Source organism: Erythrolamprus reginae, chromosome 9 (assembly GCF_031021105.1).
Source record: "Erythrolamprus reginae isolate rEryReg1 chromosome 9, rEryReg1.hap1, whole genome shotgun sequence".
Lineage (NCBI taxonomy): Eukaryota > Metazoa > Chordata > Lepidosauria > Squamata > Dipsadidae > Erythrolamprus > Erythrolamprus reginae.
Genome location: NC_091958.1, coordinates 12,582,473 through 12,605,709, shown reverse-complemented (window position 1 = coordinate 12,605,709; position 23,237 = coordinate 12,582,473). Strand labels below are relative to the sequence as shown.

Here is a 23,237-nt window from a genome sequence, read left to right as displayed (position 1 = left end):
ACTAAACAAATAATTCCCTCAACACTGTCAGACTTTCTACTAAATCTGCACTTCTATTCTACTAGTTTTTCTCATCATTCCTATCACCCATTTCCTCCCATGTTGACTGTATGACTGTAACTTGTTGCGTATATCCTAAGATTTTTATTAATATTGCTTCTTCATTGCTTATTTGACCCCTATGACAATCATTAAGTGTTGTACCACATGATTCTTGACAAATGTATATTTTATTTTATGTACGTTGAGAGCATATGCACCAAGACAAATTCCTTGTGTGTCCAATCACACTTGGCCAATAAAATTCTATTCTATTCTATTCTATTTTCTTTTTAGGAAATACCAAGTATGGGAGAACTCAGGGCCATACCATAGTTGGAGATGGTATGGAGATGGCTTTTTACTGTTATGTTGAAGTCCACACATCTTAAATTCGCCGAAGTTGAGAAACACACTTCTAGTGAATGTGGGGTATATTAAGAATTCTTGACTACAATACAAACGTTTGACCTAAATCCACAAACATATATTACAGCCCTCTACATCAATAACATTTTGCAAGTTACTATTCTGTATAAGTTGCATCTATAATTACAGGTTTTCTGTTTTCAGATTTTCCATGTTAACATTTCAAGAAATTCTGTGATATGCTTTATTTTCTTCGTTTGATGAAGAAATATGTGATGCTTTAGTTGACACAGCTGATATATTACAATACCACAACAAAACTGTACACCTGAAAGCAAAACCAGGTATTTGAACATTTTCTGAAACATACAAAACTTAACATTGTGAAAAAAGAACCAAAAGTTATTGTTTTGTAATGTTATATTACTGCTTTACCTCTCACAAAGAATTATCTCATCATAGCAATTAGAGTGAATTAACATTATCCATTTTAAGTTCCTTAAAGACAGAGTTACAGCAAATGGTCAGCCTATTCTGTGAGCACCACATACCCTGTTTCCCCCAAAATAAGACATCCTTTGATAAGCCTGATCAGGCTTTTGAGTGCATGACAATAAGGCCAAACACTTATATGAAGGTTCAAAAAAAATATAAGAGTCTTATTTTCGGGGAAACATGGTAGCATTACTAAAAAATCTAAGATTTATATTGTCTTTTTTTTAAAGCAAGATTTTTAAAAAATCTGCTTTCTTTAAAAGCAATTTTCAATATTGTAGCTGACCTGGTCTAATTCTTAAATTTCATGTTTTCAACTTGTATATCAAATTAAATTTCACTCAAATTTAAGATTCATTTGCAACAACCATGCTTATAATTGAAGTCCTGTTTTAACATTTTAAATAAAAAGCTGGGGCTTTACCACTAGGAAAAAGGTATCCGATGCACTTTCTATTTATTTTAGATACTTTAATTTTGTAGGAGATCAAAGACTAAAGCCTAAGATATAATTAACAAGAGGATGAATCACTGTCGGAATCACTATCTTTTGAAGATTCATCGTCGTACTCTTCTTCTTCACACACCCCTATTGGAATCTGATACACTTTCTTAGGACTCGATTCTGATAGAGAAAATCACATTGTTGTTATACAAATGCATGAATACAGACTTTTAAAGAATACATTTATAAGTCAGCTTTCAACTTTAGCATGAAATACAGTGTATTCTGCAAACAGATCCCAGCATAAGTACTCTGCAGGCATGTGCTTGATTAAGTTCTATGAGCAACATGCACAGCCTCACGGAAACAATCCATCCACCTTAGGACTATCTACCTTAGTTTTTGGGGAGGAAAATAGGGGAGGGGGGATTCTGCCTACCAGGTGTTCATCTGGCTAGTGTCCTTAGTCTGGTCAGCTTCACTACATTATTTTATCCCCTGCTTAGGGCTTTAAAAAATCTTTATTTGGAGGGAGTAGCAATGAAAAAAAGCCTGCAAAGATTTAGGGGTGGAAAAAAACCTTATTCGGAGCAAGTAGAAATGAAAAAGCCTGCAAGCCCGGGAATATTGTTAACACCTTGTTAAGGCTGGGGGGAAAAAAACTTTGAAAAAGCTAGAGTATACAGAGTAACCCAAATTTTCAGCCTCTTTTAAGTAGGAAAAAGGTATGTCTTATACTCTGAAAAATATGGTAATCACAGGCCGTTCTCAACTTACAACCTTTTGGTTAGTGATCGTTCAAGCCTACATCGGCACTAAACCCCCCCACCCCCCTTATGGCGTGTTTTCATATTTATGATATTTACGGCATCCCTGTAGACATGTGATCAAAATTTGGGTGCTTTGTATTCGTATTTATTAGATTTGTATGCCGCCCCTCTCCGAAGACAGGGGGCGGCTAACAACAATAAAAAAGACAATGTAAACAAATCTAATATTAAAAATAATCTAAAAAACCCCAATTTAAAGAACCAATCATACATACAAGCATACCATGTATAAATTCTATAAGCCTAGGGGGAAGGGAAAATTTCAATTCCCCCATGCCTGACAACAGGTGGGTTTTAAGGAGCTTGTGAAAGGCAAGGAGGGTGGAGGCAACTCTGATATCTGGGGGGAGCTGGTTCCAGAGGGTCGGGGCCGCCACAGAGAAGGCTCTTCTCCTGGGCCCCGCCAAACGACATTGTTTAGTCGACGGGACCCGGAGAAGGCCAACTCTGTGGGACCTAACCGGTCGCTGGGATTCATGTGGCAGAAGGCAGTCCCGGAGATATTCTGGTCCGATGCCATGAAGGGCTTTATAGGTCATAACCAACACTTTGAATTGTGACCGGAAATTGATCGGCAACCAATGCAGACTGCAGAGTGTTGGTGTAACATGGGCATACCTTGGGAAGCCCATGATTGCTCTCGCAGCTGCATTCTGCACGACCTGAAGTTTCCGAACACTTTTCAAAGGTAGCCCCACGTAGAGACGTAACTGGTAACTGACACGTACTTATGACAACTGCAGTATCCCGAATCATATCATCACCATGGGTAACTTCCCAGCGGGCTCCCAACAGGCAAAATCAATGAGGGAATATAGATTCACTCAACCACCGTATGATTCACTTAACAAATGGAGCACAATTCACTTAACAACAGTCTTGCTTAGCAACAGAAATTTTGGACTCAATTGTTTCTTCCTATATTTCCATCTCCATTGCGGAAAATGAATGCAGATAAATGTCTTCCCCAGCACTTCCCATCCCTCTAGACTTGAAGATACTGGACATAAACTAGTGAACTGCTTACCTCCACCGAATGGGCTTCTTTTCTCATTATCATCCAAGAAATCGTAGTCAAAAGATACATGATGGTTCTGTTGACAAATATTTTAAATGCCTCATTATATCAGGCAAATGCTTTAGGAACTTCTAAAAAAACAAAAACTATTTACAACTCACTTTCTCTTTTAGCAAGTTGCACCAAGGTTCCTTCTTCACTTTTACAAGGAGAATGGTGGGTTCGTTGCCCTTCAGTACGCAAGTTGATTCTTCTCTGAGGATGCTTCCCTGCAGCTCCATATCGGCCAAGTAAAATTTGCCATTTGCCGAAGCGCTGCACAAATGTTAACCCAGGTGTTTGACAGAAAGCAATAAATCCGTGCGTCAAAAATATTTTGTCTATACAAATCATTCTACCTGAAAGTGATCCTCTGTTCAAAGATCCTGCAGTCGTAATTGCTAATGTTTTGTAATTTTATCTTCACAACAACAGCATCCTGCTTGTCAAACCATTTTACTGCGGGATGGAAGCTGAAACGTTAAAACAGTGGGTTAAAGTAGAGTTTTCAAATATGAATGTTGCTCATATACGAAGTTAGATGCAGTACTCATGAAATACCGGTAACTTGGCTTATGAGCATCATTACTCTTCTATGAAATCATCTAAATAAAGGTTGTCTATTCTGCCCCATCCCGTCCCTGAATCAGCAAAGCAAATCATTCAAGTGTAAAGTTGAATATTTTATTCGTTGACGGAGATCTTGGCCATGACCCCAATCCAACAGTTGAACTGCTTTATCCTACCAGTTAGATATGTAATTGCATTTTGCATAGATAGATATAACTGTTCAAACTTATATTATAAAAATAAAAATAAATACACCCCAAAAGAAGATATGGTGTCATCAAGTAGGGCAAAAAAAATTTAAGGGAAAAATAATTATGTATTGAAATTGGAAGAGTAAAATATTAACAAAAACCATGTAGAAAAATAAATATTATTTGAATAAAAAGCCATGCAGCTTTGTTAACTCATTATACACAGGTGGATATGTAAAAAGAAGAAGCAATATGCATAATGCATGAAAGGCAGAAAAGAAAAAAGGTCATCACTTTTGGAGAAAGGAGGGAGAGAGAGACAGAAAGATTTTGCCTGTTTGCATTTCACTCTTCCATAAGTTTCTTTAGAAACATAGAAACATAGAAGTCTGACGGCAGAAAAAGACCTCATGGTCCATCTAGTCTGCCCTTAGACTATTCCCTGTATTTTATCTTACAATGGATATATGTTTATCCCAGGCATGTTTAAATTCAGTTACTGTGGATTTACCAACCACGTCTGCTGGAAGTTTGTTCCAAGGATCTACTACTCTTTCAGTAAAATAATATTTTCTCACGTTACTTCTAATCTTTCCCCCAACTAACCTCAGATTGTGCCCCCTTGTTCTTGTGTTCACTTTCCTATTAAAAACACTTCCCTCCTGAACCTTATTTAACCCTTCAACATATTTAAATGTTTCGATCATGTCCCCCCTTTTCCTTCTGTCCTCCAGACTATACAGATGGAGTTCATGAAGTCTTTCCTGATACGTTTTGTGCTTAAGACCTTCCAGCATTCTTGTAGCCCTTCTTTGGACCTGTTCAGTTTTGTCAAAATCTTTTTGTAGGTGAGGTCTCCAGAACCAAACACAGTATTCCAAATGTGGTCTCACCAGCGCTCTATATAAGGGGATCACAATCTCCCTCTTCCTGCTTGTTATACCTATAGCTATGCAGCCAAGCACCCTGCTTGCTTTTCCTACTGCCCGACCACACTGCTCACCCATTTTGAGACTGTCAGAAATCACTACCCCTAAATCCTTCTCTTCTGAAGTTTTTGCTAACACAGAACTGCCAATGCAATACTCAGATTGAGGATTCCTTTTCCCCAAGTGCATTATTTTACATTTGGAAACATTAAACTGCAGTTTCCATTGCTTTTCTGAAATAATTTTGCTGTGATGCTGCCTCACCCCTTCAAGAAGCATTTTTCAGCTGTCCTAAGAGTCGTGTCAAATCAGATACTTTCCACCCACTGCTCAAACAACCCTAACTTTGGACTTTCTCTGAGAAGTTTTAAAACTTCACAGTTGGAAATCTTCCAGGAGCCTCCTATAAGCAGCCCTTTGAACTCCAGGATAAATAAGGAGAGAGCAAGAAAAACATTATGCTGGTAGACCGAAGGCACGTATAAGTCCCATAAAACAAAGGTTGATACCATTTAGGGGAAATCTGCGGAACGTCCTCGTTGTTCTGAATTTGCACCGTTTCATCTGCATTAAGAAATAAAACGAGTTAAATTCGCATGGCATGTCTCCTCACCAGATTTCAATGGGTAAAACTGAATGCAATGTTCCAACTGCATTTAATTAATTAGAAAGGTTGTTTCAAGGTAAAGATGTCTCACAGAACAAAAACAGTCCTCATCTCAGTATATTTCAAATGGCAATCGTCAGCACTAATAACAGCTGAAGACATTTCTCAGGAAGTGATTTATTGGCACATTAGGCCTTGCTTGGTATTAGAAATTTCACAAACACCATAATGAAGCAAAACCAAGCATATATATTTTAATTAATCCTCTGCAGTCTTACCATTAGGGATCAGAATTTTTTAACAGAACGTAAAACAATTAGGGTATCTTTCTTGTTTTTCAGGAACAAAATTCCTCCTAGGCGCTTCCCAAGCACCTAAGACTGCGTGATGTAGCGGCGAATTATATTTGCCGATCCCAGTAAAGTGGCCTTTTGCAATTGACAGATGGAGATTTTGTCAATTCCGATGGTTTTCAAATGTCCGCTGAGATCCTTTGGCACTGCGCCCAGCGTGCCAAGTACTACTGGGACCACTTTCACTGGCTTATGCCAAAGTCGTTGCAGCTCGATTTTTAGATCTTTGTATTTCACTAATTTCTCTAGCTGCTTCTCCTCAATTCTGCTGTTTCCTGGGATTGCGATGTCGATGATCCATACTTTCTTTTTCTCCACGATCACAATGTCTGGTGTGTTATGCTTCAGAATTCGGTCAGTCTGAAGTTGGAAGTCCCACAGTAGTTTTGCTTGCTCATTTTCGACCACTTTTTCGGGCTTATGATCCTATCCAGATTCCTAAGAGGTCAGTAAGGGGCAAGTACAAGTGCACTAGAGTGCCTTCCATCCCCTGTCCTATTGCTCTCCTATATCTCCTATACCTTTCTTCTATTCCTATATCTCTTCTATTCTTTCATTGATATGTTCTATTCCTATATCTTCTTTTCTATTCTTTCTTAGATATATTTTACTGAGTATCTCCTCTATAACCTTCATCATGTATTTTACTATGTGTATATACATATATACCTATTAAAACCCTCATTGTGTATTGGACAAAATAAATAAATAAATAAATAAATAAAATATTTACTGTATCCCACCTATTCATTTACCATATCGTACTTACTGCAGTTATTTTCTAAAGAGACTTCAGAATAACCATCATGGATGGTATCTTGGCTTTGTTGCGATTTCTCTATAATGGGCAGGGCCTGTGGGTCTGGGGCCTCTGAGCTAAGATTTGCAGGATCGGAGACATTCGGCTCAACAGGTTCAGCATTCTCCTTTCTCCCATCTGGGGGAGGATGTACTCTGGAATGGAGAGACAATTTCATGGCTGAAATGTTGAATCGGCAGTTTTCAGCCAAGAGAAAACAGATTTAGCGTCAAACAAAAAATATTTTAAAATTCTCAGATCCTTTTATTGTTATTTTGCTAATGCCAAAGAAGCACCTGTCTTCTATTTTGTTGCTAGCGACAGGAGAAAAATGCTGCAGTCTTGATGCTCTCAAATGGCCTTGGATTTTGCTCAGGCTCTAGGTTATTACTTTATTCTACTGCACCCAAAGGAATTGGAAGTCAATGCCTTTCTTTTTCCCCCCCTTTCCCCTCTTATTTCCCATTTTAATTTGTATTTCATTTTCTCATGAACTAAATAAAATATTCGAGGAGCGACGCTCTCACGTGGTTTGACGGCAAGAATTTGCTGGCAGGGAAGCAACTGTGCTATGGAAGGAACCACTTACTACCAGTCCTCTCAAAAACCTTTGCTTTCAGGTGTAGGTTTTCCCAGAGACTTCAAGGAGGCAAACCATTCAAAACACACTGTAGTTTTCTTTGGTTATTCATAAAAACATACAAGAATAAAAGGGAAACATACAAACCCACGCACAAACATTGAAATGCCTTTCTTTTCCTGGGAGATCTATTACAGTGACCCAGCAAGACTAAGAAAAATTGAGAATAATCTCACAGGGCCTGAACCTACCCTGGCTTCAGTCTTAGGAGAAACCTTCAGGCAAAACAAGCAGTAAACCATTAGAATACATTTAGTTCTCAACGTACAACCATAAGCTTAATGACCTTCGAAGCTACAACAGCACTGGAAAAAAAAGGGGATTTATGACCGATTTTACACTTATGACCATTGTGCTATCCCCATGGTCACATGATCCACTCAGGTGCCTGGCAACTGTCATTCATCTATGACAGTCACACTGCCCTGTGCAGCGGGGAAAGCTACTTACCTTCCCTACCGGGAAGTACTCACTCCGCTTACACACTTGTTCATCCACACTCCACTCATGTGCATACTTTTTCACCTGTTGCGCATGTGCAGAACATTTTGCGCGTGTGCAGAGGGTTAAAAAAAGAAAAGAAAATGGGGATATCTGGATGGGCGGGCGTAGCCTTGCGCTGTCGCCACTACCGGTTTTCCAAAGCACCGGCAGCCGCCACGACTGATATGCCCATACCTGTAGCACTTCATCCCTGGGCCTTTGGCCAGGTAATTTCACCATTTGTAACCTTCCCAGCTGTCTTTCGACAAGCCAAGTAAATGCGGGAGCCAGACTCACTTAATGCAGTGTTTCCCAACCTTGGCAACTTGAAGATATTTGGACTTCAACTCCCAGAATTCCCCAGCCAGCAAATGCTGGCTGGGGAACTCTGGGAGTTGAAGTCCAGATATCTTCAAGTTGCCAAGGTTGGGAAACACTGACTTAATGAGCATGTGATCACTTAACAACACAGCAATACACTTAATTTTGACAAAAATTCATAAAATTGAGGCCCAACTCATTTAACCACTGCCTTGCTAACCGCAAATACACACGCCCCTCATTTTAACCCATGGTTTTAATATTATCAGCTACTGTGCTTCTATCCAGTATTTCAGGGCAATGCGTAAATGTTTCTTAAAAATCACACTGCTGATCATGTATTGAGATGTTTTCTCTAGCAAAACTACTGAACTGCATGCCCTCCTTTTCTGAAATTTAGGAAGGAAACAAGATCCTAACATATTGTCAAAAAATGATTGCCAAATCACTTTTAATAGAAGCATGTTTACCCTTTCTCTAGCTGCTGGTCAGTTGTGCTGTTTAACAATGCCTCTTTTATTTTTTTAAAAGGAAGGCACAAACATGGAGAGACACTTTTATGGGATAGGGCAAAAACAGCTTGCTAGAAAGCCATTCTCTATTCAGCTCTTGGTTCTTTGCCACCCTCTAGTGGGTATTTTATTTTTATTTTATTTATTTATTTAATTTATTCTTTGTCCAATATACAATACATATGGAAGAGAGTAGGCATTAAGTAATATATATAAAGATAGAAGGAAAAAGAGGATATATATGATATAAGAAATAAGGAGAGAATATATATGATATATGTATGTATATATATATGTAGATAGATAGATATATGTAGATAGATAGATAATAATAATAATAATAATAATTTACCGTATATACTCGAGTATAAGCCGACCCGAGTATAAGCCGAGGCACCAATTTTTGCCACAAAAACTGGGAAAACTTATTGACCCGAGTATAAGCCGAGGTTAGAAAATGCAGTGGCTACTGGTAACTTATAAAAATGGAAACCAATAAAATTACATTAATTGAGACATGTTTTAGAATATTTATTTTAAAGAAAACCAGTAAACTAGCTCTGTAAATTTAAAAGAGGGTAAACAAATTAACAATATTAACAAATTAAAAAGTAAAAAAGTAGCTCAATCAGCAACAATGCTAAAACCTAACTAGATTCCTTCTCATCATTAATTGGATTTACATTATTGTTCTGTTTTTATATATGCTGTGAGCCGCCCTGAGTCCTTGGAGAGGGGCAGCATACAAATCCAATTAAATAAATAAATAAATCTGTATGTCCAAACAGCTTCAGCATTAGCTGCTGTGAGGTTATCAGCATAGAAAACCAGATAGATAGATAGATAGATAGATAGATAGATAGATAGATAGATAGATAGATAGAATGATAGATAGATAGAATGATAGATAGATAGAATGATAGATAGATAGATAGATAGATAGAATGATAGATAGATAGATAGATAGATAGATAGATAGAATGATAGATAGATAGATAGATAGATAGATAGAATGATAGATAGATAGATAGATAGATAGATAGAATGATAGATAGATAGATAGATAGATAGATAGATAGAATGATAGATAGATAGAATGATAGATAGATAGATAGATAGATAGATAGATAGATAGATAGAATGATAGATAGATAGAATGATAGATAGATAGAATGATAGATAGATAGATAGAATGATAGATAGATAGATAGATAGATAGAATGATAGATAGATAGAATGATAGATAGATAGAATGATAGATAGAATGATAGATAGATAGAAAGATAGACAGACAGACAGACAGATAGAATGATAGATAGATAAATAGAGAGAGAGAGAGATAGATAGATAGATAGATTGATTGATTGATAGATAGATAGATAGATATGCTCTCAAACCCACTTTATAAAAGGCAACTTTTAAAGATCCACAAACACACTTAAGAAATTCCTGTCTAGCTCTTGCCTCATTACACATTATTAAATCCTATCCAAGCAAGGACAGCAACTACCACAAGATACCATTTTTTAAACAGTTTAAATCTTTTCAAAAGAGGGGGAGGAGAATTGGACAGCAGGAGGTCTTTTTAATCCAACTAAGGGAAACTCAGAGAGAGAGAGGAATAGTTAAAACCTGTTGGCAAATACACAGGTTAAGGGAGTGAGGAGTAAAAAAAACCAAAACCCTGCTGGTTTAAGCCAGGGGGAAAGGAGGCACTTTGGCTACACCTCCTTCAAAGAGGTAACTGGCATTTTTCAGGGGGGGGGAGGGGGCAGGCAAGCACACAAACAAACACACACACACACACTCGCTCTCCAAAATTCATCCTTCCCCTTTTTCTTTGTTGCCTTGGCTTCCCTTTCATTCACAAGCCCACCCCCACGCCGCTCTAGGGCTTCCTGCCAACTCCGATAGGGTTTATTTGTTGACAAATACACACACAGAGGGAGCAAGGAGAAAAAAACCCCTCCCGGTTTCAGCGAGGGAAAAAGAAGTAGCTGGCATTCTTTGCAGGGTGGACAGGCGCTCACACACACACACACCTTCTTCCAAAGCTGATTCTCGATCCTTTTTTTGTTCCCTTGGCTCCCCCTCACTTTCCCAGCCGCCTAAGGCTATGTAGGGTTCTCCTCACCCAGCCCGTGCAAGAGCGAATCAATCAGCTGCCAAATGGTACGTTTTCCTCTCCTCTCAACTCAGGGAGAACTTCAAGCTCTGGGTTTTAAACGCAACCAAACGGGGACACAAGAAGGTAGCCAGCCGCTTCTCATTCAGGCTCGCACTCATTCTCTCTGTGTGCGCTGCCTTTGGAGGCGCCTTTGCTTGAGCTGGGGAGAGGTGGCAATTGCCCCACTCCTCCCACTGCCTCCTCTCGCAGGCTCAAGCAAAGGCACCAGCCGACCGGCCCGATGGCGTGCGAGGAGAAAAAGGCGAGGGGAAGCCGGTTAGGTGGAGGGGGGGAGAGAGAAAGGGTGCACGCAGGCACCCTCTCTCTCTTCTCCCCCGCGACTGCCCCGATGGCGTGCGAGGGGAAGCCGGTTAGGTGGAGGGGGGGGAGAGAAAGGGTGCACGCAGGCACCCTCTCTCTCTTCTCCCCCGCGACTGCCCCGATGGCGTGCGAGGGGAAGCCGGTTAGGTGGAGGGGGGGAGAGAGAAAGGGTGCACGCAGGCACCCTCTCTCTCTTCTCCCCCGCGACTGCCCCGGTACCTTCCCTACCCTTCCCACAGCCGCGGAGCCCCCTTTTACTTCCTGCTTGGAGCTCCTGCAGCTACGGTACTTCTCCGTTCCAGCAAAGTTGCCAGCCAACTGCTCCGACGAGAGAGGAGCAGACGATGCGAAGGTTGGGGGGGGGATTCCTGCTTCATGAGTCCCCCCCCCCCCTTCGCATCGTCTGCTCCTCTCTCGCGCCGTCGGAGCAGTTGGCTGGCAACTTTGCTGGAACGGAGAAGTACCGTAGCTGCAGGAGCTCCAAGCAGGAAGTAAAAGGGGGCTCCGCGGCTGTGGGAAGGGTAGGGCAGCTGCCGGGCTCCCGCGGTGCGCCCTCTTGTGGTCACCCGGCGCCCTCTTGTGGTGACCCGAGTATAAGCCGAGGTCGGGTTTTTCAGCCGATTTTTGGGGCTGAAAAACTCGGCTTATACTCGAGTATATACGGTATTAGATTTGTATGCCGCCCCTCTCCGAAGACTCGGGGCGGCTCACAACAAGCGATAAAACAATATTGTACAGGCACAAATCTAATAATAAGAAGAAACTAAAAACCCTATCAATTTAAAAAACCAAACAACACATACATACCAAACATAAATTATAATAAGCCTGGGGGAAAGGTGTCTCAAATCCCCCATGCCTGGTGGTATAGATGGGTCTTAAGTAGTTTACGGAAGACAAGGAGGTTGGGAGCAGTTCTAATCTCCGGGGGGAGTTGATTCCAGATAGATAGATAGATAGATAGATAGATAGATAGATAGATAGATAGATAGATAGATAGATAGATAGATAGATAGATAGATAAGGTAAGGGAAGACAATTGGACAGGGGACGATAGGCACATCAGTGCACTTATATACGCCCCTTACTGGCCTCTTAGGAACCTGGAGAGGTCAATTGTGGAGAGTTTAAGGGAGAAATGTTGGGGGTTGGGAGTTGACACTATTGAGTCCGGTAATGAGTTCCACGCTTCGACAACTCGATTGTTGAAGTCGTATTTTTTACAGTCAAGTTTGGAGCGGTTAATATTAAGTTTGAATCTGTTGAGTGCTCTTGTGTTGTTGCGGTTGAAGCTGAAGTAGTCGTTGACCGGAAGGACGTTGCAGCATATGATCTTGTGGGCAATACTTAGATCGTGTTTTAAGCGCCGCAGTTCTAGGCTTTCTAGACCCAGGATAGTTAGTCTGTTTTCGTAGGGTATTCTGTTTCGAGTGGAGGAGTGAAGGAGTGAAGGGCTCTTCAGATTTTTATTTTATTTATTTATTTGTCAAACACGTATAAGATAAAAGAAATAGGAGTAAACATGATTATGAATATAGGATAAGGATACGAATAAACATTAGGACAGGGGCAGTAGGCACGATGATGCAGTTATGCACACCCCTTACAGACCTGTTAGGAATGGAGTGAGGTCAACATAGACAGTCTAAGGTTAAAATTTTGGGGAGTTGGGGAAGAAACCAGAGTCAGGTTGTGCATTCCAGGCATTGACCACTCTGTTGCTGAAGTCATATTTTCTGCAATTGAGTTTGGAGCGGATTGCCTTGAGTTTGTATCTATTGTGTGCTCTTGTATCATTGCGGTTGAAGCTGAAGCAGTCATTGGCAGGTAGGGCGCTGTTTTTACTTATTTGTTTGTCAAACATTTATAGCAGGGGTCCTCAAACTTGGCAACTTTAAGACTTGTGGACTTCAACTCCCAGAATTCTCCAGCCAGCATAGCTGGCTGGAGAATTCTGGGAGTTGAAGTCCACAAGTCTTAAAGTTGCCAAGTTTGAGGACCCCTGATTTATAGGATAGTAGTAGTTTGTATAAACATAAGTAAAAAGTAACGAGAAAAGAGGACAACAGGACAGAAGGATAGGGACAGTAGGCAGTCCCTTACAGATCTCTTAGAAATGGAGAGAGGTCGACTGTAGACCGTCTAAGTTTGTAGTAGATAATTTTGTGTATCATGCTTAAATGTAGTGGGTTTTTTTGTGGAAAATATAGACAGGACTGGAGCTGTTTGAAAGGAAAGTAGAGAGGTGGAGTCTCCAACTATGAGTACCTTTGCTCTGAGAAGAGAGGCAAGATGATTCATAGGAGAAATGCAGAAAAGGCATTTTCTCCCTTGACTTGGGTCCCACCACACTTTTCATTTGTGTCTTCACAAGTGTTGCTTTTCTCTTTATGAAGTGGTATGAAAAGTCTAAGAGCAACACGGGGGAGAAGAGGCTGAGATTTCACCAACCTTCTCAAAGCAAAGATTTAATTAAATGATTCCCTATAATATGAGCAAATAATTAAAGCCTTTGAAAAACAAGCAAAGGATGCTTTCAAGTCTAAAGCTATCATTTCTAAAGTTCTAAAGCTATTGGGGTTCTTGACCTAATAATATCTTTTAAAATAAAAATGTCTTTTGACGTTTTCTTCACGTAAGGACTGGGCTTCTTATTATGCCAGGCCAAGATGTGTGCCACTAACGGTGGGTGGTTGCTAGAGAGCTGGGGGAATGCCATATCCTTACTCCTTTGTGTCTGGAATAACATATTTTTATTTTATTTATTTATTTATTAGATTTGTATGCCGCCCCTCTCCGAGGACTCGGAGCGGCTCACAACAATAAAACATCATATACAAATCCAGTGTTAAAAACAGTCTTTAAAAAACTCTTATTAAAAAAAGTCATACAGCCCAAACACACCATCCATAAAATCAAAGGCAGCTAGGGATATATCAATTCCTCCATGCCTGGTGACATAGATGAGTTTTCAAAAGTTTGTGAAAGGCAAGGAGGGTGGGGGCAGTCCTAATCTCCAGGTGGAGCTGATTCCAAAGGGCCGGGGCCGCCACAGAGAAGGCTCTTCCCCTGGGTCCCGCCAGATGGCATTGTTTCATCGACGGGACCCGGAGAAGGCCAACTCTGTGGGACCTAATCAGTCACTAGGATTCGTGCGGCAGCAGGCGGTCCTGGAGGTAGTGTCAACCATGCATTCAAGGGACTACTTATTTCCTCCAACAGAAGCAGATCAACACACACCAGAGCTATAAATATCCAACTTAACCTTAGGAATCTTATCCTTCTCCCTACCTCCCACAACCATTAGAATATTATAGGGCAGTGATGGCAAACCATTTTTCCCTCGGATGCCAAAAAAGCGTGGTTGCACACTATCATACATGTGTGAGTGCCCCCACCCATAATTCAATGCCTGGGGAGGGCGAAAACAGCTTCCCAGGCCCCCGGAGGCCCTTTGGAGAAATGGCCTGTTTCCCAAGTTCTGATTGGCCCAGTAGGTTCGTGTTTCATCCTCCCCAGGTTTCAAAGGCTTCTCTGGAGCCAGGGAAGGGTAAAAACGCCCTCTCCCATCCCCCAGGAGGCAGTCTGGAAGCCAAAAACGCCCTCCCAGAGCCTCTGTGCAAGCCAAAAATCAGTTGGCCGGAACACACATGCATGTTGGAGCCGAGCTAGGGCAATGGCTCGCGTGCCAGCAAATACGGCTCTGTGTGCCACCTCTGGCATCTGTGCCATAGGTTTGCCATCACTGTTATAAGGCATGAAACTATACACCAATATGGTTCTTTAACCAGAATGTTCCCAACATGTTTCTGAATTATCCATAAATATATATCTTACAATATAGGCTTCTCTTCTTTCTCTTGGGGTATTTCAGCCTCATTAAATAACTTCTCAAGTTCCTGTATATGCTTAGGATTGTCTATTCCCAATCCAGTAGATAGGATTTCAGAGCGAATATTATATTCGTTGATTGAAGTTTTCAGGTCTTGAAGTTTAGTGACTCGAATCTATAATTTAAAATGACAAACAAGTGACCTTTTCCCCCCCAGACTTAATTCTTTGTGGCTCCAAATGATTGCTTGATTCCTGATACTTATGATCATTATCTCATCCTTTTATTGTTTTATCCATTCTCTTAGAAGATGGTCATCGACCGAGACTGCGTTTTAAATTTTGAACATTTCTAGACCCAGGCAGAACTTATTGTCCTTCTCTTGCTTCTAAGATTTAAGTTTCAAGTAGATGTTAAAAAAAAAAGCCCAACACAAAAAAGAAAGCAATTTTTTTTTTGAAAATTTTAATGACAAGGTAGTGATCACATCTACCATGTTTCCCCGAAAACAAGGCCCTGTCTTATCATTTTTTGAACCCCGAAACAAGCGCTTGGCCTTATTTTGGAGTGCGTGGAGCAAGATTGGGGTTCCTCTTGCCATTTTACCTGATTTTTAGCTCTTTCTCCCTAACCTTAACCAGAGGAAATGGTATTTTCTGGAGAAAGGCTTATTGTTTTTTTTTTTGGGGGGGGGGGGGCAGAAAGGTCTTAATTTTCGGGAAAACACGATATTACCGAGAAGAAACTACCTGTTCACTCTAATTTCAAAACCTGGGAGAACTTTCAAAACGGGTAGCTGACCTACAAGCATTTATTAAAAGTGACCTACAACCAGCCCTCGGACTTATACACTGCTCAAAAAAATAAAAGGAACATTTAAGCAACACAATATAACTCCAAGTAAATCAATTTCACTTGCTGATGTGCACATTCAACTTTGTACAGAACAAAGTATTCATTTAGAACATTTCATTCCTTCAGATCTAGGATGTGTTATTTGAGGGTTCCCTTTATTTTTTTGAGCAGTATATTTACTGCAGCATCCCCCATGGTCCAGGGATCGAAATTTTGGGTGTGCTCGGCAACCAGCCCATATTTACAACATTCCAGAGTTACGTGATTGCCATCTGTGATCTTCCCAGTTGCCTTCCAACAAGCAAAGTTGATGGGAGTAGCTGACTTTGCTTAACAACCATGTGACTCATTCAACGACAACTGCAGTGGTTCACACTTCAACGTGGCGCAAAAAAAAAGTTGTAAAATCAGGCATGGCTCGCTTGATGACTGCTTTTGCTTAGCAAAGGAAGTTCTGGCCCCAACTGTAGTCATAAATCAAGGGCTACATCTATTACAAGTAGTCCTCAACTTACAACAGTTCATTTAGCGATCGCTCAAAGTTACAACAGCACTGAAAAACGTGACAACGGCAGTGATTCGCTTAACAAATGCGGCAAGAACAGTTGTAAAGTGGGGTAAAGTTCACATAATAAATGTTTCACTTAACAAAGTAACTTTGGGGGCTCAATTGTGGTCGTAACTCGAAGACTACCTGCATTTTCAAAGAAAGGAAATAAGGAACAGTTGAATTCTGCATTACATACCACTGGATCTAACCAAATTGTATTTCCCAGGGCAAGTGCTATCTTGGCTTCATGTGGTTTCCCTTTGATTTTGTCATTGATGTATCTAGATACCTAGCAAAAAGCAAAGACAAGAGACAGTGTTGCTTTTCAATGACTATAGCATTCTCTAAAGTAGCATAGTGCAGCTGTAGGGCAAACAATTATACAAACAGGTGCCTATTAAATACATGAATCAATTCATAAAGATTCAGTGTATCCAATTGTTTTGGTTGTTTCCAACCAGGCACTGTGCAGTATTTCGTGTGATAGTTTATCAAAACATCTGAAAAAGGGTACTATTTGGGATTATTAAGGGGGGAAAAATACTCGCTGGTTGCAAAGACCCAAAACTACCCTATTTTTTAGACTATAAGACACACCGGAATATAAGACCAAGATTTTGAAGAAGTAGAACCAAAAGGAAAAACAAAAAAAGAGTTTTTGGCCTCCCTGGTTCCCAGGAGCATTCTGCAGGCCTCCCAAAACCTCTGTGCATCCTGTTTTTGCGAAAAATGATTTTGAGAATTTGGGAAACCAGCAAATTGCTCCTGGGGCCAAAACACCCGTTTTTGTGAAAAACTGGTTCATTTTTGCCTTCCCCAGCCCCTATTCCACAGGCCTTCCCAAACCTTCGGCATTCCATTTTTTATATTTTTTTTTGCAAAAACCGGCCCATTTTTGCATTCTCTAGTCCCCAGGAGCACTTTGCAGGCCTCCCAAACCCTATGCACGTCCCATTTTTGCAAAAAAAAACCCTGGCCTGTTTTTGTCCTCCCCCCCACGGTGTTGCGTTTATCCCCTCCCCAGCTCCCAGGAACACTCTGTAGGCATGGGGCAAGGTTTCTGGAGGCCAAACGTGGTCGGCATACAAATCCAAGTAATAAATAAATAAATAATAAACATAGAAGACTGAGGGCAGAAAAAGACCTCATGGTCCATCTAGTCTGCCCTTATACTATTTCCTGTGTTTTATCTTAGGATGGATATATGTTTATCCCAGGCATGTTTAAACTCAGTTACTGTGGCTTCACCAACCACGTCTGCTGGAAGTTTGTTCCAAGGATCTACTACTCTTTCAGTGAAATAATATTTCCTCACGTTGCTTTTGATCTTTCCCCCAACTAACTTCAGATTGTGTCCCCTTGTTCTTGTGTTCACTTTCCTATTAAAAACACTTCCCTCCTGAACCTTATTTAACCCTTTAACATATTTAAATGTTTCGATCATGTCCCCCCTTTTCCTTCTGTCCTCCAGACTATACAGATTGAGTTCATGAAGTCTTTCCTGATACGTTTTATGCTTAAGATCTTCTACCATTCTTGTAGCCCGTCTTTGGACCCGTTCAATTTTGCCAATATCTTTTTGTAGGTGAGGTCTCCAGAACTGAACACAGTACTCCAAATGTGGTCTCACCAGCGCTCTATATAAGGGGATCACAATCTCCCTCTTCCTGCTTGCTATACCTCTAGCGATGCAGCCAAGCATCCTACTTGCTTTTCCTACTGCCCAACCACACTGCTCACCCATTTTGAGACTGTCAGAAATCACTACCCCTAAATCCTTCTCTTCTGAAGTTTTTGCTAAAACATTTCCATCTTCTTTTAAAAGGGGTTGGGGAGTGCGTCTCATGCTCTGGAAAATATGGTAAATCAACCAACTCCAAATTTTGGGAACTTACTTTTGGATGCCACTCTGCTTCATTATCAATGGGTTTAACCCTACAAACTATGAATTCCACAGCCTGCGGAGGCAACGTTCGAAACTGTTCCGGTAAACTAAGCAGGTGATGATTTTGAACACAGCCAGTTCTGCCTTCATCTATGTACTTGATGTGAACGTTGTAAAACACATCGGGGTCTTCTTTTTGTTCCAGGTCTAGCGCTTGGACCCTTTAAGAGAACGCCAGGAAATTCCAACTGTTAAAACATACAACTTGGCCTTTTACCTACGTGTAAGCCCTACCAGAGTGTGTAATTCAGCACAACAAATGAACTGCACATTCACTTCATACTCTCTATTGCTTACAATCTGCAATCATCTTTAAATTTATTTAAAATTTAACATTTATTTAAAACCCTTAAAATTCTGCTGCTCAAACAATCCTGTTTGAGGAGATAACTTTCTTCTTGTTCTTGTGTCATATCCATCATCGGACGTTAGCAATCATGTTGGTGATCCTATTGTTATCAACAGCCACACAAAAATATTTTGTCCAAACCAGTCCCTTAGATTTTGAAACCATGATTTTTTACTTCTTCTGCCTGGACCTTGTTTTTCTTCAATCTTTCCTTGGAGGATTAACTGAAGCATCCCATATTTTTCTGGGTGTTACATCCCGTGCCAAAATATTCTAGGTTTTGCTTCTTTATTATTTTGATTATTTTCCTTAGGTTTCCCAGGCTTAGGGCGAGAGGTTCCTATAGCCCATAAGGAGATTGCCTATCCCTGCACAGGACTTACATACGGTCCCTTCGTTATCCCAGTAGTAATAAAATTAGGCAAAACAGCTGCTACGACAGACCAAGAGTGAGTCTATGGGCACAGTGCTGTTCAGAGAAATTATTTATTTATTTCTAACCCTAATTTTATTATTATTTATAATAATTATATTATTATTATTCTCTGTGGCGGCCCCAACCCTCTGAAACCAACTCCCCCCAGAGGTCAGAGTTGCCCCCACCCACCTTGCCTTTCGTGAGCTCCTTAAAACCCACCTCTGTCGTCAGGCATGGGGGAATTCCCTTCCCCCTAAGCTTATAAAATTTATGCTTGGTATGTCTGTATGTATGATTGATTTCGCAAATTAGGGTTTCTTAATTTAATTTAAACCTAAACATTAGATTTGTTTATATTGTCTTATTATTGTTGTTAGCCGCCCCGAGTCTACGGAGAGGGGCGGCATACAAACAAACAAACAAACAAATAAATACAACAACAACAATAATAATATTTAATCTATTTCTAACCCTAACCCTACCTGTGGAAAGAATTTTCTTCCCGCAGTCCATACATTGCCAGCTTCTCTACCTTGTCAACCGGGGTACAATTATTAGATTCCTGGTAATAATCCTTTAGCTGTGTTTCAAGAAGTGTGTAGGGATTACCCCATTTCCCTACCACACGGCCCAAGTAGTTTGTGGCATCCACAATAAAAAGAGGCAGTATCTGAAAATAGAAAACACACGTAAAAAATTTCCCGGAAGTCAACAAAGGAAGATTTGTACCAGTAATTATATTTACTGTAAATGCCCATTAAAAATGCATCGGTTTTAACTGTTTTCTCCCCATTCTTTTTCTTGTACAAGGCTTTTTGGGGGTGGGGGGGGGAGGAGAAAGGGGAGCTAGCACCTAAAGAATAGGAAACTGAAGCAATTCTAAAAGATCTTCTAAAATAGTAAGGCATGGTGTAGTTGGGGTGACATCCAGCTGCAGAGAGAGGCATAACGGAAACATGTATTTATTTATTTTATTTATTTATTTATTAAATTTGTATGCCGCCCCTCTCCGTAGACTCGGGGCGGTTCATAGCAGTGATAGAAACAATGTATAATACACATCTAATAATATGAAGTTAAAAACCCATAATTTAAAAAACATGCACACAACACACCATACATAAATTATATAGGCCTGGGGAAGATATTTCAATTCCCCCATGCCTCACGGCAGAGGTGGCTTTTGAGAAGTTTACGAAAGGCAAGGAGGGTGGGGGCAATTCTGATCTCTGGGGGGAGTTGGTTCCAGAGGGCCAGGGCCGCCACAGAGAAGGCTCTTCCCCTGGGTCCCGCCAAATGACATTGTTTAGTTTAGTTTATTTAGATTTGTATGCCGCCCCTTTCCGAAGACTCGGGGTGGCTTAGTCGACGGGACCCGGAGAAGGCCAACTCTGTGGGACCTAACTGGTCGCTGGGATTCGTGTGGCAGAAGGCAGTCCCAGAGATATTCTGGTCCGATGCCATGAAGGGCTTTATAGGTCATAACCAACATTTTGAATTGTGACCGGAAATTGATCGGCAACCAATGCAGACTGCGGAGTGTTGGTGAAACATGGGCATATTTGGGAAAGCCCATGATTGCTCTCGGTTCCGAACACTCTTCAAAGGTAGCCCCATGTAGAGAGCGTTACAGTAGTTGAGCCTCGAGGTGATGAGGGCATGAGTGACTGTGAGCAGTGAGTCCCGGTCCAGATAGGGCCGCAACTGGTGCACCAGGCGAACCTGGGCAAATGCCCCCCTCGCCACAGCTGAAAGATGTTTCTCTAATGTGAGCTGTGGTTCGAGGAGGACACCCAAGTTGTGGACCCCCTCTGAGGGGGTCAGTAATTGCCACCCCAGGGTAATGGATAGACAGATGGAATTGTCTTTGGGAGGCAAAACCCACAGCCATTCCGTCTTATCAGGGTTGAGTTTGAATCTGTTGACACCCATCCAGACCCTAACAGCCTCCAGGCACCGGCACATCACTTCCACTGCTTCGCTGACTGGACATGGAGTAGAGATGTAAAGCTGGGTATCATCCGCATACTGATGATACCTCACCCCATGCCCTTGGATGATCAGCAGGAAAACAAGTTCTTGTTCTAATCCAAAAGGCTATTTTACATATTTAGAAGCTGAAGATGTTTTACAGACTCACTGTTATAATTCCACCTGCTTGCAGAGCTTCGCCAGTTACTTTCGTGGGCACATCAATTTGAAGGTTAACGTGATGGCGATCTGGACAGCGCTTTTTATTTCTGTATGATCATAAGGAGACAAAATTAAAACAACAAAAGAATATTAGGGTAGCAATTCCAAAATATTGCACTGTTTGGAACCACAGAATAAAGCAAGCAGTTAAGGAAAAAGAATCTATGCAATCACTTGCTTGCATGGAGAATGCAGGGGCAGAAAATGTCTACAAAACAATAATTTACAAACAACAACAATAATGGAGTTGGAAGGGACTTTGGAGATCTTCTAGTCAAACCCTCGGCTTAGGCAGGAAACTCTATACCATTTCAGACAACATCCAACATCTTCTTTAAAACTTCAGGTGTTGGAGCATTCGTAACTTTTGGAGGCAAGCTGTTCCACTGATTAATTGTTCTGTTGGGAAATTTCTCCTTAGTTCTAAGTTGCTTCTCTCCTTGATCAGTTTCTACGTATTGCTTCTTGCGGCGAAGGTGGAGTAACACTCGGACACAGAAAGTTTGGGTATAACGGGGTCACTTTATTAAATCCTTATTAATTAATTAATTAACCAATTAAACCACATGACCTGCAGGGGTGCATAAATCAAAATGGGGGCGGAGTCAACTGTCATCAACATTTTCTGAGCAACTCTCGGGCGAAAGCTCCTTGCCTGGGTGTAGGGGAGTGGTATCCTTACACCTGCCCCCTCCCCCATGCCATGCCCTCCTGGTGTGTGGGATGGCTCACCCCTGGTCTCTGGTAAGCCCCAGCCAGAGAGCCCCAGGTGCAGCCCCCTTCCCATACCCAAGCCAGTCGAGCCCTGTAATACAAGAAGGAGGTTGTCCCTCACCTCGCTAGAGGTGCCCCTAAAGGAGATCACACAGTTGCTGCTTACGCCCATTTCCGCCCCCCCAGTGACCTTGGGGGGGAACTAGTTGGTGAGCACATCACCTAACCACACTACCACGCACAGAGTGGAGTAGGCAAAAAAACAGACACAGTTAGGCCAATCTTCTGTGACTGCCAAAAATTCCTACTCGGCCCCCCGAGGGGCGACCCATCATATGCACCCTGTAACAGAGGGAGGGTGGGCGGGTGTCTCCGTTGGGAGATGGAGAACAAAGAGGAGCGGCACCACGAGGAGGCCCCTTAAATAGGGCGCCTCCCCTGCCGCCCCTTAACCAATCGGTGCCCCTTGCACCATCACATGTCGCTGCGGCCCCCGATGATGACATTCGTGGGGATTCGTGCGGCCTCCTTCCCCGCCCACACCGCAAACGCCGCCGGCTCGGTAAGGGGGCCAATGGCCCTTGTCATACCTCAGATGTTTTGGAGAATAGTTTGACTCCCTTTTATTTGTGGCAGCCCCTGAGATATTGGAACATTGCTGTCATGGCTCTCCTAGTCCTTCTTTTCATTAAACTAGACTTACCCAATTCCTTCCACCGTTCATGATTTAACCTCTAGTCCCATAATCATCTTTGTTGCTCTTCTCTGCACTTGTGTCAACTGAAATGTGTCACTGGACCACCTCAGATTGCTATGGAGAATAAATCCAAGGTTCTGTGAATCCCAAATAGAATAAAATTCTTTACTGGCCAAATGTGATGGGTCACCCAAGGAATTTGTCTTTGGTGCATATGCTCAGTGTATTGAGAGCCAGAGGGGTGTCCCCCACTGCATTCATGAACAATTCACTAAAGGAATCAAGCAAAAGGCTCCATCTCAGTGATTCAGCACATGTTTTGCATGGAGCCTTGTCCAATGCAAAAGATCAGAAGTTGCTGCGACAAATCCATGATTTGATGCTGCTCTTTTCCATTCCTTAACAAGTTGTTCTGATAAAAAGCCACATTTTATACTTTCTTCCTCTGTTATTTGGATCAGGTGTTTCACCATATCAAAAGATAATATAATGTGACCAGCAGCCAGAACAATTCTTCCAAACTGCTGCCTTTAGATTACTGTCTTTGTGTCTTGCT

The 23,237-nt window shown here is 41.5% G+C and overlaps 1 protein-coding gene across 5 annotated transcripts in view; it reads right to left on the bottom strand.

The window, feature by feature from the left end:
- Positions 1-211: 211 nt before the first annotated feature.
- Positions 212-23,237, bottom strand: part of TDRD12 (tudor domain containing 12) — a 48,988-nt gene continuing 25,962 nt past the window's right edge. For all 5 annotated transcript variants that reach the window (XM_070760301.1, XM_070760304.1, XM_070760303.1 and 2 more), the window contains 11 exons: positions 21,218-21,317; positions 19,560-19,747; positions 18,261-18,471; positions 16,562-16,654; positions 14,966-15,135; positions 6,655-6,839; positions 5,435-5,489; positions 3,595-3,708; positions 3,358-3,511; positions 3,206-3,272; positions 212-1,528 (listed from right to left, as the gene is read on the bottom strand). In XM_070760301.1, the coding sequence (XP_070616402.1) occupies positions 1,416-1,528; positions 3,206-3,272; positions 3,358-3,511; positions 3,595-3,708; positions 5,435-5,489; positions 6,655-6,839; positions 14,966-15,135; positions 16,562-16,654; positions 18,261-18,471; positions 19,560-19,747; positions 21,218-21,317 (1,450 nt within the window). In that variant the 3' untranslated portion in view covers positions 212-1,415. The remainder of the gene's footprint in view (positions 1,529-3,205; positions 3,273-3,357; positions 3,512-3,594; positions 3,709-5,434; positions 5,490-6,654; positions 6,840-14,965; positions 15,136-16,561; positions 16,655-18,260; positions 18,472-19,559; positions 19,748-21,217; positions 21,318-23,237) is intronic.